Source organism: Rhinoderma darwinii, chromosome 1, assembly GCF_050947455.1.
Source record: "Rhinoderma darwinii isolate aRhiDar2 chromosome 1, aRhiDar2.hap1, whole genome shotgun sequence".
NCBI lineage: Eukaryota > Metazoa > Chordata > Amphibia > Anura > Rhinodermatidae > Rhinoderma > Rhinoderma darwinii.
This window is the reverse complement of record NC_134687.1, coordinates 99,719,733-99,744,190: the sequence shown is the minus strand read 5'-3', so window position 1 is coordinate 99,744,190 and position 24,458 is coordinate 99,719,733. Positions and strand designations below refer to the sequence as shown.

The 24,458-nt window shown below is 41.0% G+C and overlaps 1 protein-coding gene across 1 annotated transcript in view; it reads right to left on the bottom strand.

Annotated features, from left to right (window-relative positions):
- Nucleotides 1-9,790: 9,790 nt before the first annotated feature.
- Nucleotides 9,791-24,458, bottom strand: part of GPM6A (glycoprotein M6A) — a 203,791-nt gene continuing 189,123 nt past the window's right edge. The window contains exon 7 of the mRNA XM_075860239.1: nt 9,791-13,287. Within this exon, the coding sequence (XP_075716354.1) occupies nt 13,135-13,287 (153 nt within the window). The 3' untranslated portion in view covers nt 9,791-13,134. The remainder of the gene's footprint in view (nt 13,288-24,458) is intronic.

Genomic DNA, 24,458 nt, shown 5'->3' with positions numbered 1-24,458 from the left:
TAGCATATCCACTCGTATCACTTGTGACGTCGTCATGGTCTTGCGTTGACCAGCGGGGTCCATGGCCTGAGCGTACTGTCCCGATGGGTGTGTGGACCCACTGGGCCGTACTGCCGTAGCGGGATAGCAGCTGGCCAAACAGGATACCAAGGCAAAGACAGTAGTTTGAATAAGGTTATCTGTGGCAATACAGACAGTATCGATGGCAGGCTCGGATGGGACCTTGGCAGCAGGCAGGCACCAGGTGCGGTGAAATACAGCAAGCGTAGTATACGACACAACACGACTCCAACTCTCTACAGCACAGAAACAATGTAGCACGGGATACAGGATACAGGTAGCAGGAACGGGAACACTGGGAACTGGAAAACACTAAGGGACCATTTTCAAAGACTAACACGGGTAAACACAACAATGTCAGGCAATAAAAGAAGGTGCAGGGCCCTTCTTATAGTCCAGGGTGATCTGTGAGCAATCAGTCAATCTAAAACATGTGTGTGTTCTGGCCCATTAAGGCTGGGAATAAGATTGAGCGTGCACCCTAGTGGTCACTGCAGGACAGGACAGCTGCATGTGCTTGCATCTCCGGAAAGGAAGACGTCTGCAGGATGATAGGAGTCGGTGGTCTGCGACCGACGACGTTACAAACCCCATGAAAGTATAAGGGTAAATGGCACCATGTTGGACTCAGTCTTTATTAAGAATGGCACTCAGCAGGGCTGTTCCCTTTCGCCATCTTTTTTCATCCTAATTATGAAAACCCTCATTCAGAAAATAAGGCAATCTCCTGAAATACATGGTCTGAAAATTGTTTCTCTCTCACACCACTGCAGCCTTTGCGGATGATCTCCAAATTCTAATAACCAACCTGGTTCAAGCTAGTCTTTATAAATTAAATTATTTTCATACATTTGGAGACATATTTAATTTTGAAATAAACTTAAGCAAGTGTGAGGCCCTGAACATTTCCTTTCCCTAAGAACTTTCAGATAACTCAAAACCAACTCGCCATTCAGTTGACCGGAAACAGCAATAAAATATCTAGTTATCTAGGTCACGGCTCCCACAGACCTTCTTTACTCCAAAAACGAGGCACCACTGGTTATAAGCATCTGAAAGCAACTAGAAGACCTGTGTCTGCGTTTTACTTCTTGGATGGGCAGGAAAAATATCTCTGAAACCTACATCCTTCCCAAAATGAATTTACCTAAGTCCTTTTTGAAACCATATAGTATCTGTTCATAACATTTTTATGGAATGGTAAATTTGCTTACTCACAACTGATCTAAACAAAATTTGAAGGTGGATTCTCTGCGCTTGATGTAAACATATATTTTAAGGCTAACCACTTATAAAGGTGGCTACATTTGATTTCACTATTTGAACCCTATATAGATATAGAGAAACACATCCTGGGACATGATAATCTACTATTCTTATGGTCGCCGTCCATTCCCTCCATTGATTACCACATAACTAGTGAGATCACAAAATTAACCTTGAAAGTTTCACAATCTGTCCATTTACAACATGTAAGCTGGTCCGTTCTCTCCCCTCTGATACCACTTTGCCTGCTTCCTTCAGAGAAAACCAGCTGAACCAATGCAGCCCTGGTCTTCCTTGAAAGACCTCACCCTTAGATATTTATTCAAAGGTAACCAGGTAAAGGATATTAAGGACATAGTTCTTGAGGCAATCTCACAGGGCCTCACCTTCCTACAAATACCTCTTCTCTAGACAACGATGCAGATCACTTTGCAGACATATAGCGCTCTTGCGACGATATGCGAATTGGCTTAAAAGCTTTCTACTTCTACCCAAACTTCCCTCTAAACTATTCTCCAAACTATATAAACAGTTACTTGATATTTCTTTATCTGCCGATCTAGCCTATTCTGGGGCCTGGGAAACAAAAAATTTACATAGGAGGAAATAAAATTCCTACTCGCACACTCTCTTGGGTTTTACCAGCATCAGAATACAAGAAAACTCCTTCAAGATACTAACGAGATGGTACAGAACCCCAGTTTTCTTAAAAAGAGCTACTGACGCATGCTGCAGATGTCAGGCGGCCCCAGGAGCTCTATCTCATGTCTGGTACTCTTGTCCCAAGATTGCTGACTTTTTGTGTCAGGTGGGTACGAAAATCTGATTTGCGCAGTAGACATCACGTTCTCATCAGAGCTGGTCTTGCTAAGGGCACTCTCCCCACTTTTTGCCATCAAATAATGATTTTCCAACATGATTGATCACAGTTGGAAAACGTCTAATCCCGCTTCATTGGTGCTCAGAATTCCCCCTGACATCCAGCAGAGGCTGGAGAAAGTTGAGCAAATTTGTTGGTTCGAACAGCTGTTAGCTCGGGAGAACAACACAAGATCCCGATACCTGCCCACATGGAATAGCTGCCCCTTACATCATCAATTCCACCATATACATAATTGAGCTTTTACCATACTAAAGTTATTATCAGATGTATCCAATTGTACAAATTTATGCACACTTGACATGCAATTATTGTCAATACTTTGTTCTTTTTCTTTTCTCTGAATATAAAAGGCTTTATAAAAATCTATTGAAATAAAATTCAGATCTCAATCCAGACCCCAAAATTAATTTATACCCCTGGACCAGACCCCCAAATTACTTTAGACTCCAGACCATACCTCGAAATTGGTTCTGACCCCAGATCAAAACCCTAAATCAGACCCTCAGATCAGAACCCTTAATTTATTTAGACCCCATATCAGATCTCTAAGTTTATTTAAACCCCAGACAAAACCCACTAGAGTTATTCAGACCCCAGACTAGGCCCCTTAAATAATGAGACCCCAGACCAGAGCCTCTATATTTACATTTCCCAGCTCCTCTTCAGCTGGAGTAGAAGGGGAGAAAGGAGAGGTAAGTATTATCGGACGTTCTCTATTAGATGTATCCAATAGATAACAGTACCCCTTAAATCAGCCCCTGTGAGGAATCGAAGGTAATCTGGACTTATGAGACTGGGGAGAGAGTAATGACATTCACTGTGATTAATAGTTCTGGTAGGGGGATTGAATGGAATTGGGAAAGATGATAAATACGATGTTGTCCATTGACCTAACCAAAAATACAGCATGGATCTAATAGCCCAAATATATAATTCAACAGTAAATATGTGTAAACTATATGGGCTGTATACCCAAAGAGCATAAAAATTCAATATATATAACCTAAAGAAGACAGATGCTCAGAAAACAAGAGAATATGCAAAGATAGAAAAAATCTTTATTGAGTTACATGATAAAAGACAATATATAAAATGAGAAATCCATAAACCAGCAGATAAAAAGGACGATAAGCTGTGTGTCTAACAGATGAACAAAAGGTACAAAGTTGTACCAATGACACGCCTTCCAAAAAGTATTAATATAGACTAAAGTGAGGAGACCGTATATACATACAATGAAGTGCTGTATAAGCACGAAAAATATATGAACAGTGATTAAACATGTATTAAGTCCATATAAACGTGGAGGAAAGCAGTTATGCACAGAAATACTGAGGCATATAAAAGGGATATATCATACCCATAATGGATGCAGGAAGAGACACACCGAACGTCTGCCCCAAAGTGTGTTTCGGCGCTAATGCCTTAGTCTGGGGGTGATGCACGGGGTGAGATGCCTTTAGGGGTCGCACGTATAGTTGATCAACCGTCATATACTGTTGATTTACCTTGTTGCGACCTAGGGTTTTGCTCAGGGACCCCTCATATAGAGGTCTCTCGTGCTTCTCCTTGGTCTGGTAGAAATTGTTGTAGCGGGCTGTGTATGTTTTATTACCAGTGATACTACATGATAACGGACCCACTATTCAATAAATGTGTTTTTCTAACGTAGTCATACTATCTATGAAAGTTGCCCATATTTGTAATTCCTTTATTAAAGGAAGGGTGTCGCAAAAAAAAATTTTTTTGACATAAATTTGCTTTTAGTGTTTTATTAAAAAAATGTTTATTTATTTGAGTGTTTGTGTTTTACTTTTTTTTTTTTCAAACTTTTTCTTCTCTATGGGGGCTGCCATTTTTTTTTTCATCTCTGTATGTGTCGATTAACGACACATACAGACATGGAATACGGCACATACAGCCCCATAGAGAATGCGAACGGGAGCCGTTCCATTCACTATGCTGTACGCCGTCTGTGTGGGAACGGCGCATGCGCCGCTCCCACACAGTCCAAATGGAAGGTCTTCGGCCGAGCGACATCCGGCGCCATTTTCTTGTGGACCGGAAGCCGCGGCCGGACAGTAAGATAACTACTTCCGGTTGCGGCTTCCGGGCATGTGTTCAGAAGCAAGCGGAGGGAGCAGACGGACCGGAGGGAGAGGCGGCGGCAGGAGCAGGTAAGTCATGTTTGTAAGCCTACTAGACTGTTTATTCGTTCAAAAAATGGCGGCACACAGTGTAGGAGGCTTGAACATTCAATCCCCTCCTTTCTCCTGGCACTAGCCAGGATAAGGGAGGGGGGATTCTGTGAGCTCACTAGAGCGTGTGTGTTTACACCACATTTGCAGCATAAAACAATGTTTTTGCTTTACCACATGCCAATGCTGCAATTTTGGGAATTGCTCCCTCTAGTGACCAGCACATGGAAATGTCATAAATTAGAATCTAATTTATAATATTTCCTGACTTGTGAAAATATAAAAAAAAATTATAACAATGTCTAATCATGTATACACTAACTGTTTAACTAAAAAAAAAAAAATTTCTAGTGACACATTCCCTTTAAAGAGACTCTGTCACCAGATTTTCAAACCCCTATCTCCTATTGCAGCAGATCGGCGCAGCAATGTAGATAACTGTAACGTTTTATTTTTTTCAAAAACGAGCATTTTTGGCCAAGTTATGACCATTTTTATATTTATGCAAATGAGCCTTTCTTATGTACAACTGGGCGTGTTTAAAGTTATGTCCAACGGGGCGTGTATTGTGTTCGTTACATCTGGGCGTTTTTACTTGTTTTACTAACTGGGCGTTGTGAATAGAAGTGTATGATGCTTCGTTACCACCCAGCTTCAGGCAGTTCACAGACACACAGCGTGTCCTCGCTCATCCGACGTGATGAAGTTCCTGTGGGAGGAAGTGAGTGACGTCACAGCGTGATCTCGCGAGGACACGCTGTGTGTCTGTGCACTGCCAGAAGCTGGGTGGTAACGAAGAGAAGTGGATGATGCTGATTCGTCAGCATCATACACTTCTATTCACAACGCCCAGCTAGTAAAACAAGTAAAAACGCCCAGATGTACGCACATAATACACGCCCAGTTGGACATAACGTTAAACACGCCCAGTTGTACATAAGAAAGGCTCATTTGCATAAATATAAAAATGTTCATAACTTGGCCAAAAATGCTCGTTTTTGAAAAAAAACAAAACGTTACTGTTATCTACATTGCAGCGCCGATCTGCTGCAATAGGAGATAGGGGTTTGAAAATCTGGTGACAGAGCCTCTTTAAATGGGCCTTATATCAGTTGTCACTATTCCCTTGTGACTGACTTTGCCCTCAACATATGCCTTAAACAACACGGTGCTGACTGCTTCAACAGCTCTATTGCACATGTATGGCCTTTTAAAGCCAGGAGTATGGGCTTGCCCTTAAGCAATATGGCTCCAGGCCGTTTTAGCTCTGCCCACTTCCCTGTTTCAGTGTTTAGCTTGGTGTTTCCTGATACATGTGTTCTAGCCTCTTCCACTAATTGCCACATGTGCAGCTGCTCTACAGGGATGCCAAATACATGGCAGTGAGTTTGTATAGGGGAATATAAATCCTATTATGTGATTATATTATGCCCATGTGCACTTTGTCAATTTATTAAGGTTTTTAACTAAAAGTATTTATTATGTTACTATAAAAGGAGTTTGTATGTATATAGAATGATAGAGTAACATGTATTTATTGATGTCATTTTACACAGAGCACTTTATACTATTATGGAATATGTCTTATATACTGTATTATATTTAATTGGTTATGTATGCATTGCATGATTGTTGTTTCTCTCACCATACTATACTCACCATTTGCACCATAAACTTGCTTGAGAAAGGTTCCAGAACAGGAACTGAAACGTGGCACCAGATTTTTTTTCATTTATTTTGGGGTGCTGCCCCTTTTTTTTAAATATATATTTATATATATTTATATCTTCTGCTATATATATATATATATATCTCGGATGGAGAGAACCAGGAGGTGAAGGACATTGAACTCTGCCAGATTTCTTGAAGACGATGAGTTATGAATATATACCAACTGGTCCCTGTGCTCCTCTTTACTGCTAGGGACACATACACTTCATTTTCGGAAAGGACAGAATGGAGAGAATATAATAATAATGATGATGATGATGATGAACAAAGAAACAGGATGTACGTTCCATGAGACAACAGTGGCTAGACGAGGTGGCAAATATTAGAGCAGTTGGAAGACAAAGAAATTGAGAAAGAAAAAAGGCGGTTATTATTACAAAAAGAGGTATTTTAGATAACTAAGCTTGAGACGTTCGGACCCAAAGGGCTGATTTTTATAATATGTATATAGCTATTAGATTGATATTTATAACTAGAACTCGTTGTGAGAACACTCATGTATATATTGCTATAACTTTGTAATATGTAAAAGGCAGTGTACGATAACATCTGATCTCTTTACTATTTAAGTCTCTCAACTTATCTCAACTGTACGCATTTGTAAGGGTGCGGAGTCTGCGAAACATCACGGCGAGGTGAGGAGGCTTGAGAAGGAGAACACAGCGTTCTCGGCCTTAACAACGATCAAAAAGAAAGAAGAAAATAAAGGGACTTAATTGTGTCCAAACGAACAACTTGCGTTGTGAGTACTTTTATTCTATTTTAAAGCCCGAAATAAGATGTTTCCATGTGCATGTCCTGCTACAATTTATTGCTGAACTCTTTGTACGAAAGGAACAGAGTGAGGCTTCTGAAGGTGTGGGATAAAGTGGATTCATGGTGATACTACCACTGATCCCTTTTTCCTGATGATATTATAACTTACCTTTCTTTTTTTATTGCCTCAAGAGATACATCTGATAAATGTTTGCACCCCAAGATCACTTGGCTTAATGACAATACTCCCTTCCCGTATCTCGGCAAAATTACCTAAATTACTGAGTTTCTGTTTTTGGTCATGATCATCTCTGTTGGGAACAAATTTCAACAGTCTGTAGACCTTTGTCATATCTACACGCATTTTATTATGACATTGGTTAAGCTTTAAAAGTAGGAATACAAAAAACACTCTACAGAAACTTACCCAGAATATAATAACCAAAGGTCAGTTTAGCTTCTTGTAGGTTCACCTGAGGCTCTATTCTATGGAAAATCCAACACATATTTACTAAAGGATCTGTGGCAAAAATCTGACACTCGGATTTCTGCCACAGATGTGCAGTGTGATGTGCCGCAGACCCGCACTCGGATTAGCCCCATTCAACAGGGAATGAAATACACGCAGAAATTTCCCGTTGCATGTGTACAGGGTGATGGAAACCCCATTCTCATGCATTGGACATAGATTTGATGCGGATGTGATGCAGATTTTGGTGCAGATTCAACACTGAAATCCTAATCAAATCCAGAACGTGCAAATGGGGAGTTAGAAGTCATTCCTGTTAAATAAGACAAATGTCTCCTGTATTCATATCTTTATCAAAAATTTAAATATTCACCTATCTTCAGACAAACTTCTTCCACCTCGAGAATCCACCAGTGAATCTTCCATAATCTTCCAGGAATTCAGGGTATTGTAAAAAACTCAATAATGAAGTGAACAATAACGTACAGGCTTTCTGGGTGAGATGCTTTTTATCTGAGTTTACTGTAATTTAGTAGAGTTTACATTTCTTCTATAGATGAGGTTTTTTGTTTTTTTGGGGTATTTGTTACATATTTTGATATTCCTGCCCTTGGAGCTTGCAGACTGTGTTAACCCATACAATGTCTACAGTTCAGTGAATTCATGTTTTTTGCCCAGATTGTTCGCAAAATCGCAGCAAAAACTTGGTGGTTATCACAGAAAAACTGTGGTGTTTATCGCAGAAAAACTGTGGCATGATATAAAATATTTTGCTGCAATTTTCACTAAATTTGAATACACTAAAACAAGAAGTGTTGTGCCTAAAATTGACTAACCAGCAACATAGAGCATATTTACACTCAGAATAAAGACAGTGCCGTTTTAGCAGTTAGGGTTTTGTCCCGTAAAGGGACTCTTCTTGTATTCTCTCGTGTTATAGCAAAAGTTATTTTGCGTTGAAGTTTGTAATTTATTAGACAACAAAATAAAAACTATAATACATAAATATCTTCAACAGTAATCTGAAATATGTTGACACTATTATGTTACTTACCCATATTGTTCAAAAGAGTAATTTGAGAGCCATTGCAATTAGCTATTATGACTTCCTAATAAAACATATTGATTGAATCAAAACACTATCAACTATGACAAATTGTGTATTTCAGTGTCTAGTACTCCCACTATAAATCAGATAAATGTGTATATATATTAAAATTGTATATCCAAAAAGAGAAAACGAAGCCGTGAAATGTAGTGAAAAGCCCTCATAGAGAGGGTGAAATGTTGTAGTGGATTTTGGATGAATAAACCCAAGTTTTTCTGAGTGCTGCTTTGTTTTCTCTTTCTTGGATATACGTTATACAAGGAGAGGTCACTCCTTGTTTGAAAGCATCGCACCGGCCTTAACAAGCGAGGAATCACAGTGCTGCTCCTATCTTTGACATTTCTATATTAGAATTGTATATACTAATTAAAAGTATTCCAATAACACAAATAATGCTGTGCAAGATAGAAAAATACTGCATAATAACCTTTAGGCCATCTTCACACGGCATGGATTTGCCATCCGTCATGGATTATTTAGAACGTCCGCAGCTGAAACTCAGATTTAAATCATTGGACAGCATCAATAATGAACATACTGTGGACTTGAAAATCTGCAGAACATTCATTATTACACACAAATTTATTTTCCCAAGTGTGTGAATTGGGTATAAAATACCTTATTTACATGCATTGCTGTCGTAATGTTAGCGGATGCTGTGAGAATTTTAGCACAGAATCTGCACCTGGATCCCAACTGAATCCTGAAGGTCTGAACATGGCCTTAATGGGTTGTCTCATAAAAGACAAAGAAAGTGCAGTGCCATTCTGGCTCCTTTTAGCTCCACTCTTTCCGCTACCATCTTTGTTCCAGAATGAACAAGAACCCAGTGGTTGGACCCTGCAGATTAGACATTGGTGACTTATGCTAGTGATAATGGAACCCTGTATTCTAGCAATAAACTGATGTAAGCCAGATGCTGATTGGTCTGTTGGGTTGTTGCCTGGAACTTGAAAATCTGGCAACCCGTAGGTTATAAATGAAACACTCATTATATATTTATTTTTTTATGCCTTCTGGAGAGGATTTATTTTAAACACTTATGAATTTATTAAATGAATGGTAATCTATGTTTTTGTTATAATATGTCTAGCTAGAAGTCCACATTTAAACAAAACCCAATGTTTTGCATCTATGGCAAAGTAGATCTTGAAAATTCTACCTGGAAATAAAACCATATGTCAACATGTTATTTCAATTCTAAATTTACCGCAAGTTGCAATTACTTTTTTTCAAGTATATGTTTTCAATACAAAAATGACATTGATTGATATCTCCAATGGTGTCATTGTGTAAAAGAAACAAGCAGTGACTACCAGTAAATACACAAAGTACACAAGTGTGTTTATTACATTTTGCAAGCACTTTGTTCTACATTTCAAAAACGCCACCATGAAGCTGTTGGCACATTTATGTACAAAACAGATTAATTATAATGCCTGCTACAAAGCATTCTTTGTGAAAATACAAACTCTTACCAGAGGAAAGCCAAAAAAGCATCAACATTATTACACTGATCCATAGGACATTTGTTTAAAAATCACAAACTGTTTGAGACACAAAACTGAAACACTACAATATAGAATTTGAAAGAGGTTTAGAAGAATATTTTTGAAAAGATTTTTATTAATACTGCACAAATTTGAGAACTGTTGATGGACATAAATGTCAAAAGAAAATCTAACTATCACTACTAGATGTACAAGCATGCAACGAGTAACTATATTAGCATTATGCTTAGCGACTTTTTTTTTTTTTTTACAAAAATCCCCATCATGAATAAGTAATATTAGATAAAAAAATGTTTTCTTGGTGAACAAATAATGCAATTGCTAAATTATTCCATACAAGTCATTCTTATGTTGTGGTTTATGAACACAAACCTGCCACGTTTCCTGTGTAAAATGAAAAATTGTGTTATTTGAAGCTATAATGTAAAGGGAGAAGTTAGAAAATGTCAATTCTTATAATTATTATGGTTTATTGCCAAAATGGGATTATATTTTTGCCTTGTTTATATGAAAGGATATATCCAGCCAAAACGGAAAAATCTATTTTTTTAGTGGTGTGTGGCCACTCTTCCCTTCTGAATACTGTTACCTACTTTTTAAATGCTGCATAGGCATTACCTTTTTATGCAGGTGCTGGTAATACGTACACATTTCCGAGCCATTATGACAATGCAATGCAAGGTCTATCTTACCCACATCTCACAAATCAGGTTCCTTCAAGAGGTGAAGTCAGTAGTTACTAACCAGTGTACCTGCTTCCTAAATACAAAGAAGGCAGTGATGTTGGTGGCTAAAATAGATATTACCTACAAGCCAATGACATCACTAAGAACTGAGCCATTCACATAACTGAGAAGATTATGTAAATAACTTTTTGCTTTCTAATAATTGCATTTTTATACTGGGACTGTCTCAATGTAAGTGGAGCCGCTACCATTATAACTACTGATTCAATCAACAAAACTTTTCTCTTCTACGTAGGGACGTACAATGTATAACTTGTTTGGACTCCTCAGTGCTGTGTATGCATATTTTTGTAGAATTTTGACTTGGAATCAATATAAAGTGATCGTAAAAGGTTTATCCATACTCAGTTTTGGTTGTGTTCACTATCCGTACACGCATGAATTGGCATGGGGAACACTGAGAAACTGTATTGTACTTCTATGGTCATCACCCAATAATGGTACTGATTTCCAGTCAATTGATTGGCGGCATTCTAAAGAATTTTGGTAAAGTATATAAAGTGACTGTCTCTACTATATGCGTATAGCATGACTGACCATACAATCATTATCATCAAGTACTCTCCGTAAAAAAAGAAGGAAAATTAGTCTAAGTTACCAGTTCTTTTAGAATGCAGGTTAAGGAGATAAAGGCCGGCTCTTTAATGAACACTGCTATCTTGATACATTTTGTCATCTAGTTGAAGATGGTACTACTTTTAAGAAAGAGCTTTAAAGGGGGCTATTTCTTTCAATATAATCAATTTCTGTATTAGATCGGTTAATAAGAAAAGCTATCTAGAACTAAGTACTAAAGCAACCAATAAACAGATTATCTTATTGGCATGCACTATTTCATTTTATAATGTGTAACTACTGTGGATTGGTTGGATCCAACAATAACACTACTGAATGTTTTCTTGTGCGGAATAATGAATATGTTACACACTGCCAAATACCACAAGTGTATATGTTGTCATACATCTCTGTTTTTATGAGTTTCAGTACAAATCATAGTAAGAGCAAGTACATGGTCACTTACATGTATAGCTACAAAATTCCATGTGTAGAATGCAACACCCCATAGTCCAATATTGTCACTTACTAAATTTCCACCAACATCTACTCCATAAGTGCAAAATACTTAAAATTATCAATGCAAGCGGAGAGAAAAGAAAACATTTAAAATAAGATAGTGGTGAACCCCAAGAGCTATCGAAATGAACAATGCACTAACACTGAACGGTCACAAAATTCACCAATAAAGTGCACAAAACAATATATTATTTTTTTTTTAACCACTGACAAAATTCTTGAGTGAATTTTATAAAGACACTTCACAGCATTCCCAGAGCATTCCAAGAGGCAGAACAGATGAAAACAGCAAATTTGGTCCAGTAACACTGTTATGTTAAAACCCTATGTTGAGTTTCACTGCAAAAAAAAATTGTACAGTACATTGATTTGCTGTAATGAAGTCAAAGTAGAACTACATATACAGGTCCATGGCTAGTAAGGATTAGAATTCTATATACCCAGACACATGATAAATTTTACATTTTAGACAATTTATGAAATAATATGTAAGAAAACATTAATTCAGTTAATAGCATGACATTTATTTTACAACAAATATAAAAAAAGCAAGGGTTAAATAATAGCCTGATGCCTACATATGGAATTCAGCTATAGATTATCTGTTGGTTAAACACCATTTAAATATTTGAAATAAACTGGGCATAAGATTTAAATGGGACGTGCCCATGCACTATCCTCACAATATGCATGCTCACACGTTATACAGATGACTATGTCACTGTAGTTGCCAGAACTTGAAAACTGAGTTTCTAATAGCATACATTAATACTGATACATAACACCGATAAAGAAGCACCTCTAAACCTGCCAAACAGAAATTACACCTATGACTACTCATAGGGACAAAACACTACTAAGAAGCCTGAACAGTCCATGCATGGTTTAGCATATTACTGTACATGCTTTCTGTACAACGATCCCTTTGACGTTTACCTGTTGGTAAAAGTAGTTTTTGGAACTCAAAACTAAAAAGTATAAAAAGCTTTCTCTTAAAAACATAGGAAACAATGCAAAATGTTTTATGCAAAACACATATAAAGTGGTTAAAAAAGGAAACAAACATCTTTGTTTAACAGTTAATTTTTTTTATCTAAGAAACCAGTCACCTTATGACAATTTAGGAAAGACTATTAGGGTGTTCCATATTATATGACATTGTCACACAGACCACTGTGAAGATGCCAAGTGCTGGTCAATCAAGGTTATGTAGATAGGTGGCATTTAACCTATCTTTAGGAAAAGCACTTCATTTTCATTTTACAATGGAAGGGAGGCTGTTAGTTGAAACAACAAAGAACTGAAATGTTATAAAGATGTGGGAGATTAGTTTTATGTGTAAGCGTTGAGTCGCTCTTTAGAGCGGGTTGAGTGGATGTCATGCAGTTCCTGTTCTTCCTTGGATTTGATGTCTTCATATTTCTGCATTCGGCATGCATCTTTGACATAGGCCCAGTTAGCCGATAGCACCATCAGGTAGTGGACCTTAAAGAGAATAAAAAAAGAAAAGTGAACATTAACAATGTCCTCAGGAAGAACCTTTTAGGTACATGAATGCTAAATATATGACAAATGTTTTTTCTCTTTGATAATGCAAGCACTATGAGCTAGACTGAAGTCCCCTGATGACAGCCTAGATTATTAGCAAAATCCCAGAAAGTCCACCTTGAGCTACGCTGACTTTTGGTTCACAGATATTTACGAAAATGTATTAGCCACTGCAATCTGTATGCTTTAGGCTATGTTCACACTGACATCATTGGCCCATTGTAAAGCAAGTATGAACAAAGCCTTAAGGCCCTTTTATATGGGCCAATGATCGTGCAAACCAAACACTCGTTTATCGGCTGATCGTATCATTTAAGCAGCAGAAAATATTATAGGTGTCGGCCACGCATCTCCCATGTAAACGGGGAGATGTGCTGCCGACATGATGGAAATGTATCGGGACGAGCGATCGTAGTAAAGATCGCTCGTCCCCATACATTACTGATCTTAGCTCCTTGTGAAGCAAACGAGTGCAGATCAACAAGCTGTGTAAAAGGCCGGTGAAAATAAACCCTTACAGCAACATTAATTACAGTTGTAGGATCAGGTTTAGGGTCTGATTTTTGATTATTGCTTATAATTGTGTTCTTAACTCATTGAGTGCTATTTGGGAATGTGTACGGTACGCCTGCATTAGGGTACATCGTATTCAACATATTTGTGTAGCCCCATAGAACACTCTGTTTGTTTTCCTTTCTTTATCCTCACATTTTTTTTTCTATTTCTCTCTTGACACATAAATATGTCCTGATTATTTTCCACATTGTAGATACATGTTCTTCTCAATGAATTAGAATATCATCAAAAAGTTAATTTATTTCAGTAATTCAATTCAAAAAGTGAAACCCATATATTATATAGATTCATTATATACAGAGTGATCTATTTCCAGCATTTTTTTATTTTAATGTTAATGATTATGGCTAACAGTTAATGAAAACCCAAAATTTAGTCCCTCAGAAAAATTGAATATTGCGTAAAAGTTTAAGATTGTAAACTCATGGTGTCATACTCTAATCAGCTAATCAACACAAAACACCTGCAAAGGTTTCCTAAGCCTTTAACTGGTTGCCAACACGGGTACTTCACGCATTAGGATGAGCATTCTCGTCCTGTGTGACAGCCAGTGTCCGCGCGCGATTGGGAGCGGGGCAACGGCTGTTATACACAGCCGCAGCCCCGCTCTAACAGCGGAGAGAAGAAAAACCTCTACTCTCCGCCGTTAACCCCTTGAATGCCACGTCAAAGCTGATCGCGGCGTTCAAAGTAAATAAGAGGAGTGGGGACGGCTCTTTGATCGCATCACAGAAAATCCCTGTGACGCGATCAAAGCCCATAAATTCTATGACCAGACAGCCCAGGGTGCATTGAAGGACCCCAGGGTTGTCTGAACATATTTCCTGTTGTTAGGGAATACTGAGGTATGCCCTAACAACTGCCTGTGTTCAATCAGTACACAGGCTAATGTACTGGCATATAGATCTATGCCAGTACATTACAGTTAAAAAATCTAAAGTAAAAATCCCTTTATGGGATTAAAAAAACTAATAATGTAAAAAAAAAATAACGTTAAATAAAAAAAAAAGTAGAAAAAATACACATTTTTTTTACAATAAATAAAGTTTTTAAAATATAAGCCCCAAAACATGAAATAATTTAGACAGATTTGGTATCGCTATGACCGTAACAACCTGAATAACAAATGTATAACATTATTTATGATGATCGGTGTATGGTGTAAAAAAATTTAATATTAAAACTGCAGCGAACCTGCTTTTTTTCTGCATTATCGCCAAAATAAAAATGTATATACATTAAACGATAATGTATTTGTACCAAAAAATAATACCTACGTAAAGTAGAACTCGTCCCGCAAAAAAACAAAGTCTCATACAACTACGTTGTACAAAAAATAAAAAACTTGTGAGCGTCATTGTATCGTCCGTGGTCGCTGACCACAAACTTCTTCCATCCAGTCGACGCCCTTCTCTCCAGAGATGTCTGTACATGCCGCCATCCTGTTCCAGAGTGACCACCAGGGTGCGCTCGCGAGCTCAGTCCAGACTTAAAGAGGCTCTGTCACCAGATTTTGCAACCCCTATCTGCTATTGCAGCAGATAGGCGCTGCAATGTAGATAAGAGTAACGTTTTTATTTTTAAAAAACGAGCATTTTTGGCCAAGTTATGACCATTTTTGTAGTTATGCAAATGAGGCTTGCAAAAGTCCAAGTGGGTGTGTTTAAAAGTAAAAGTCCAAGTGGGCGTGTATTATGTGCGTACATCGGGGCGTGTTTACTACTTCCATCCAGTCGACACCCTTCTCTCCAGAGATGTCTGCACATACGGCCATCCTGTTCCAAAGTGACCACCAAGGTCACTTTGAAGCCTTAAGAAGGTTAGACTTAAGAAGCCAAGGCACAAGCAGGTGGGAAATTGAGCTGATTGCTCCCAGAGCACCCTGGGCTATAAGAAGGTCCCAGCCCTTCCTCCCATGCCTGAGCGTTGTTTGTCGTATCCTAGTTTGTCTATGCAAATGGTCTCCTAGTGTCTTCCAGTTCCCAGTGTTTCCCATACCTGTATCCTGTATCCTGCATCCCGTGCTACCCTGGCAAGTGCTGTGCTGACCTGTAGTCATGCTGTGCTGCATACCACGCCTGTCCTTCTACACCACGCCTGACGTCTGCCTGTTGCCTAGTCCCAGCCAAGCCTGCCTTACTACTGTTCGAGCTGCCACAGGTACCCTTTTCGAACTATAGACTGTTTCCTGTGCCCTGTTGGCCAGCTGCCATACCGCCTAGGCGGTACAGTCCAGTGGGTCCACGATCCCAACGTGACAGTACGCTCAGGCCATGGACCCCGCTGGTCGATCCAAGACCAAGATGACATCACAAGATATGCGGGCGGATATGCTGGACCTCTGGTCCCGACAGGACCAACTCCTCCAGGCCTTGAACATGCAGGAGGCACAAGCTGCCGTTCCTCTTACTACACCTCCTGGCAGTGTTGATCCTCAGACTACACCTCCTGGCAGTGTTGATCCCCGTTTTTCTTTGCCACTTCCTGACCGCTATGATCGAGATGCAGGTACCGGTCATGGATTTTTGAACCAGTGCCGGATCCACTTCAGCCTGTATGCAAGGGCATTTTCGTCTGATGGCGCAAGGGTCGCTTTCATCATCTCTCTCCTCACTGGCAAGGCTCTTACATGGGCGAATCCTATCTGAGAGAGAAAAGGCCAGAGACCCGTGACTTCCAGGGCTTCCTCCAGACTTTTTGCATGGTGTTTGAGGAGCCTGGACGAGTCGATTCTGCAGCGGCTTCCTTGCTAAACATACGCCAAGGAGACATCTCCGTGGGTGAGTACGCCATCCACTTCCGCACCCTGGCGGGAGAACTGTTGTGGAACAATGAGGCCCTGGTGGCTACATTCTGGCCGAGACTGTCTCCTGAGATTAAAGATGAACTAGTCGTTCGAGATCTACCGTCTACCCTGGATGACCTCATCCTTCTGTCTGCCCGGATTGATATGAGGATCTGAAAACGGCTCCAAGAAGCTCGTCGGGAGGGAGGCCTTCCTAGTCCGGTCTCACCCTTGCAGCATCCTCTGCTGTCCTCAGGTGTCGATCCTCCTAAGATGTCTGTGAGGATGGACCAGTGTAAGCTATCTACCCAGGAGAAACAACACACACGCACTTCGGGACTATGTCTATATTGCGGCCTCGGAGGCCATCTTGTGCGTCTGTGTCCCCAAAAGTCCCAAAGCCTAGGGTTGCTAGGAGACACAACATTGGGTAAAAAAGGACTTCCGTCTAAATTGTCCATACCCGTGACCATAGTGTCCGGCGAGAAAACTCATCGGGTCTCTGCGTATCTGGACTCTGGATCCACTGCTAATTTAATTTGCAGAGACCTGGTGGATCTTCTTCAATTACCGACTACCCCTCTGGAGAGGCCATTGACGGTTGCATCAGTAAATGGACTACCTCTGCCAGACCCAGTTATAGCTGTGACCAAACTGCTGAGGCTCCAAGTGGGAGCTCTCCACTCCGAGCTGTTATCATTCTTTGTCTTGTCCAAGGCCGTTAACCACGTGCTACTGGGCCGGCCTTGGCTCCGATTACATGCCCCAGTCCTGGACTGGAACTCCGGAGATGTTCTCCAGTGGGGCCCTGAGTGTCACAACTGTTGCCTGGGACAGATTCATTCGGCTCAGCTTCCTCTGCCTCAGTCATTGGCAGAATTGCCTGGTCATTATGCTGCATTTTCGGACGTCTTCAGGAAGAGGGAGGCGGAGACGCTGCCCCCACACCAGGAGTATGACTGCCCTATAGAGGTGATTCCTGGTGCATACCTTCCCCGTGGAAGGGAATATCCTCTCTCCTTACCTGAGACTCTGTCCTTGTCCGCCTATGTTAAAGAGAATGTGTCGCTAGAAATTTATTATTATTTTTTTTAGTTAAACAGTTCGTATATACATGATTACACATTGTTCTAATTATCAGGAAATATTATAAATTAGATTCTAATTTATAACATTTCCATGTGCTGGTCACTAGAGGGAGCAATTCCCAAAATTGCAGCATTGGCATGTGGTAAAGCAACCTCATTGCTTTATGCTGCAAAATTGGAGAAGACACACAAGCTCTAGTGTGCTCAAACAATCCTAGTGCCAGGAGAAAGGAGGGGGTTGAATGTTCAAACCTCCTACACTGTGTGCCGCCATTTTTTGAGCAAATGCACAGTGTAGGAGGATTAGATACAGTGGTAATCACACCGTATAACACGAACATACACAAACATAACTTACCTGCCCCTGCCGCCACCGCTGCCTCCGCTCCCTCCGCTCCTAGTCCTTGCTTCTGAACATATGGACGGAAGCCGCGACCGGAAGTAGTCATCTTACTGTACGGCCGCGGCTTCCGGTCCACATGAAAATGGCGCCGGATGTCGCTCGGCCGAAGACCTTCCTTTTGCATGCGCCGTTCCCACACAGACGGCGTACGCTATAGTGAATGGAACAGCTCCCGTTCGCATTCACTGTGGGGATGTATGTGCCGTATTCCATCTCTGTATGTGTCGTTAATCGACACATACAGAGATGAAAAAAAAAATGACAGCCCCCATAGAGAAGTAAAAGTTAGAAAAAAGTACAACACAAAAACACAAATAAATAAAATTAATTTTAATAACATACTAAAAGCAAAAACATAAAACATTTTTTTTCGTGACACCTTCCCTTTAAAGAGAACTTGGAGCGGGGCTTCATATGGAAATCTTCCTACCCGGCATGAGCCAGGTTCTTCTTCGTCAAGAAAAAGAATCGTTCTCTGCGTCCTTGTATCGACCACCGGGGTCTCAACCAGATCACGATGAAAAATAAGTATCCGTTGCCATTGATCTCAGAACTATTTGATCGTATACGTGGTGCCAAGATTTTTTCCAAACTAGACCTGCGTGGGTCTTACAACCTAATCTGGATTCGCCGGGGTGACGATTTGAAGACTGCGTTTAACACCTATGATTGACACTATGAATATCTAGCAATGACCTTCGGCCTGTGTAATGCTCCCGCGGTCTTCGAGGAGTTTGTTAATGACATCTTCCGTGACCACCTCTATGTTTGTGTAGTAGTCTATCTTGATGACATCTTGATTTTTTCCTATGACTCATCAGAGACATGTCCGTCGAGTTTTGCTGCGGTTAAGGGAGAATCGTCTGTACGCTAAGTTGGAGAAGTGCGTATTTGAGAGAGATGCTCTACCCTACCTGGGCTACATTGTCTCGAATCGAGGTCTTGAGATGGATCCTGAAAAGGTAAAGTCCGTCCTGGAATGGCCACGCCCTCAAGGCTTGAGGACCATACAGCACTTTCTGGGATTCGCCAATTTTTACAGACAGTTCATCCCAAACTTCTCCTCACTGACATCTCCTATCTCTAACCTCACCAAGAAGGGCATGAACGCCAAGGTGTGGACTCCTGAGGCATAGTCCGCATTCAATAGCCTGAAGAGTGACATTCACGTCAGCCTCTATCCCCCATCATCCAGATGTTTCTCTACATTTCTCATTGGGGTGCACTCCTGTTCCAGAGAGGTTCCAAGGGCAAGTCAATGGTATGTGGATATTTTTGTAAGCTCTTCTCTTCCACAGAACGCAACTACTCGATTGGGGATCGGGAGTTACAGGCCATCAATTTGGCTCTGGAGGAGTGGAGACATCTACTAGAGGGCGCAGCTCATACCATCCTAATTTTTACGAACAACAAGAATCTCACCTATCTCCAGACGGCCCAACGGCTGAATCCTTGTCAGGCCAGGTGGTCGCTGTTCTTTACCAGGTCCCAGTTTGAGCTCCATTATCGCCCGGCTGACGAAAATGTGAGGGCCGATGCCTTGTCCAGGTCTTTCGAGACAGAAGACACCATGGAAATTCCACAGAACATTATTGATCCGTCTTGCATTGTCTCTGTCAACCCCCCTGCAAGTTGGGGACATTCCTCCAGGGAGGACTTTTGTGCACCTGGCTGACAGAGGGATAATCCTCCGCTGGGGACACTCCTCTAGACTGGCAGGTCACGTGGCGACCCGTAAGATCCGAGATCTGATTGCCCTTCATTTCTGGTTTCCCACGCTGCCCAAGGACATTATGGACTTTGTTTCTTCCTGCTCAGTGTGTGCAGCTAACAAGGTCGCTCACTCCAGACCTGCTGGACTGCTCCAGCCATTGCCTGTGCCCGATGCTCCCTGGCAGCATATAGTAAGGACTTTATCACTGGCCTGCCTCTCTCTGCTGGATGCAGTACTGTCTGGGTGGTGGTGGATCGATTTTCGAAGATGGCCCACTTCGTTCCTCTGACCGGTCTTCCTTCTGCTCCTCAACTGGCCAAGCTTTTCATCCAAAACATCTTCCGCCTGCACAGCTTGCCGCAGCATATTGTATCTGATCGAGGAGTTCAGTTCACCTCAAAGTTCTGGAGAGCCCTCTGCGGACACCTAGGTGTAAAGTTGGACTTTTCCTCTGCCTACCATCTTAAGTCCAATTGTCAGGTCGAGAGGATCAATCAGATCTTGGAGAACTACCTACGCCACTTAATCTCCAAGCAGCATGATGACTGGGTGCAGTTGCTCCCATGGGCTGAATTCTCATACAATAATCACACCAGTGAGTCCACAAGGAATACACTGTTCTTTATTGTCTATGGCCAACATCCACAAATTCCTCTCTCTGGTGCCTGATACGTCCGAGGTACCAGCAGCTGACACTGCTTTTAGGGACTTTCTGCAGATCTGGCAGCAGACTCGATCCTCCATCCTGCTGGCGGTCGACCGCATGAAACGGAAGGCGGACACAAGGAGAAGAGAACCTCCTCAGTTTCTCTCTGGCACGAAGGTCTGGCTGTCCTCCAGGAATATTCGACTGAGGGTGCCATCATACAAATTTGCTCCCATGTTCCTCGGAACCTTCGAGATCCTACAGCAGATCAAACTTGTCACCTACAAGCTTCGGCTGCTTCCTACCCTCAAGATCCCCAACTCCTTCCATGTCTCCCTCCTGAAGCCGGTGGTTCTGAACCACTTTACCAAGACTCCTAGCCCTGCGGTTTCCTCCAGCGGTCTTTCAGACACCTTCAAAGTTAAGGAGATCCTGGACATTAAAAAAGTAAGAGGAAGAACCTTTTATTTAGTAGATTGGAAGGAGTTTGGTCCAGAAGAGAGGTCCTGGGAGCCAGTCGAGAATCTCAATGCTCCTACCCTCATTAAGAGGTTTCTCTCTCATTCTAGTCCCAAGAGGAAGGGGCGTAAGAGGGGGGATACTGTAACGACTGTGGTCACTGACCACAAACTCCTTCCATCCAGTCGACGCCCTTCTCTCCAGAGATGTCTGTACATGCCGCCATCCTGTTCCAGAGTGACCACCAGGGTGCGCTCGCGAGCCCAGTCCAGACTTAAAGAGGCTCTGTCACCAGATTTTGCAACCCCAATCTGCTATTGCAGCAGATAGGCGCTGCAATGTAGATAAGAGTAACGTTTTTATTTTTAAAAAACGAGCATTTTTGGCCAAGTTATGACCATTTTTGTAGTTATGCAAATGAGGCTTGCAAAAGTCCAAGTGGGTGTGTTTAAAAGTAAAAGTCCAAGTGGGCGTGTATTATATGCGTACATCGGGGCGTGTTTACTACTTTTACTAGCTGGGCGCTCTGACGAGAAGTATCATCCACTTCTCTTCAGAACGCCCAGCTTCTGGCAGTGCAGATCTGTGACGTCACTCACAGGTCCTGCATCGTGTCAGACGAGCGAGGACACATCGGCACCAGAGGCTTCAGTTGATTCTGCAGCAGCATCGGCGTTAGTAGGTAAGTCGATGTAGCTACTTACCTGCAAACGCCGATGCTGCTGCAGAATCATCTGTAGCCTCTGGTGCCGATGTGTCCCCGCTCGTCTGACACGATGCAGGACCTGTGAGTGACGACACAGCGTGATCTCTCGAGAACACGCTGTGTCTGCACTGCCAGAAGCTGGGCGTTCTGAAGAGAAGTGGATGATACTTCTCATCAGAACGCCCAGCTAGTAAAAGTATTAAAAACGCCCCGATGTACGCACATAATACACGCCCACTTGGACTTTTACTTTTAAACACACCCACTTGGACTTTTGCAAGCCTCATTTGCATAACTACAAAAATGGTCATAAGTTGGCCAAAAATGCTCGTTTTTTAAAAATAAAAACGTTACTGTAATCTACATTGCAGCGCCGATCTGCTGCAATAGCAGATAGGGGCTGCAAAATCTGGTGACAGAGCCTCTTTAAGAAGCCAAGGCACACGCATGATGAGAGACACCAGACCCAACAATGAAGACGAGCTGAAGGCCGCTATCAAAGCAACCTGGGATTCCATAACACCTCAGCAGTGCCACAGGATGATCACCTCCATGCCACGCCACATTGATGAAGTAATTTATTCAAAAGGACCAAGTATATACTGTGCATATAATGACAATAGCCATTCTAAGCTGGATGTCTCTGCTATCGTCAGATCACAGAAATTACACAGCTTAAGGCCTCGCAAGAACCAGCATGGGAAACCCTGGTAACCCTATTAACCTTATTAAGACTGGAATTACGATTTATTTACTGGCTGACGCCTTTCATTTGTGATGAAGTAACGCTATTTAACTTCCACTTTTTTCTCTGGATTTAATGCAAAACTACGTGGTGGAACACTGCTGCCCCACCTCTTAGGAAGCAGCTGCAACTGCATCATTCATTGCTTACAACCAGTATTGTACCTGGACACCGTACAACTTGCCCAGGTGAGGTTCACTCCTACACCTTTATCGTGTCTCCTTCAAATTGTATTGGGATTTCTGCACCATGAGGCGCTTTTTTCTTTAATTTTGTTACATACTTTTCAGTCGGCCTACATTTTGATGTTAAAAATAATTTTTGAATTTGGGCTTATATAATATTCAAATTTTCTGAGAGACTAAATTTTGGATTTTCATTAACTGTTAGCCATAATCATCAACATTAAAAGAAAAAAAAATGCTGGAAATAGATCACTCTGTGTGTAATGAATCTATATAATATATGAGTTTCACTTTTTGAATTGAATTCTGAAATAAATTAACTTTTTGATGATCTTCTAATTCATTGAGAAGGACCTGTATATCCTAGTAGGTCTTTGTAGGATAAGGTACTCCTACATTATCTTGAGAACATCTGTTGTTGCTGCATTAAATGCATTGCACACAATTTTGTTTCTTGAAAAGGTTTACTCATTTCATGCTGAGTATGCTGAAAAATCTTGACACTGACAACCTTGAGCAGATGAGCCAAGTTTCACAAATTCCAGCTCAACAAAATGGTCTTTAATTTGTCAATAATAATCCAGGGTTTCAGAGCTATGTCATTTGATATCTAAATCTAAAATCTCTCTATTTTTAATGTGTCTATTTGTTAAAATAATAATAATAATAATTTTTTTGTTGTATAAATCTGTAACCAGAAAATACTAAACGTTTAACAAATCAATATCATATTGATCTGATTCACTGGATGGTCAGTTGTGCTTGAGCCACGGTAGGTGTCATTATTCCATGTTGTCAATCACGATTTTTCAGTATTTAAATAGACATGAAATAGTGTAAGTCTAAATACGTGCAATGTATTCAAAACTGTCTATTATTTTTATAGGAATCAGATACATCCTCCGGCTACATTACCATAGAAACACAATGGGTAGGCTCACTCTGGGTAGAGATGCTGCAGAATAAACTATAACTGATTAGTCATATGCTTTAGAAAGCCCCAAATATTTAAAGGAGAAGTTGTGATTTAAAGGGGTTATCCGGGTATATAAAATTATGTTTAAGATAGGCCATCAATATTAGATCAGTGGGGGTCTCACTCTCGGCAACCCCGCCAATCAGCTATTTGTAGAGCCCGTGGCACTTGTGCGAGAGCCGCAGCCTCTTCATTGTTTACATGGTTTTCTTTACCGTTTGTACTTGCACGCGCCGTTGCATTCGTGGCGACGGCATTGCAGCACTGTCCCATTCAAGTAGCAACTGTGCAAGGTATTGCACCACTGTCTCATTCAAGTGAATGAGTGTAATGGCGGGTGTAAAGTACGAACAAGAAGGAAACCATGTAAACAATAAAGAAGCTGGTTGCTTGTACGAGCGGCATGGCTCCTTCAAAGCTAAACGACGGGGTTGTCGAGATTCGCACCCTCACCATCTAATATGGATGGCCTCTCCTAAGGATAACATTTATTATTTTACCTTTTATATACCTTGTGAGCATGAAATAATTAGCGTGGTATGAAGCTAATCCAGCAGTGATGCACTATATTTTATTTATATCTCTAAGGTGATTGTTTCAATTTAACTGGAACACCTGCATACCAGTGTCCGGAGATCAATACATATTACTTTTGAACTACAGGGCCCAGGAGAACCAAATGCAAAATGTTGGGATTATCAATTATCTTTCGCATATGTCCTGGAGGAAGTGTCATCCTCTGAGGATCGTTTTGGACTGTAGCTAAGAACCTTCTGAGCGGTAAAAACTGTCCTTTGTCCTTGTTCTAACTAGAAAAAGATATGA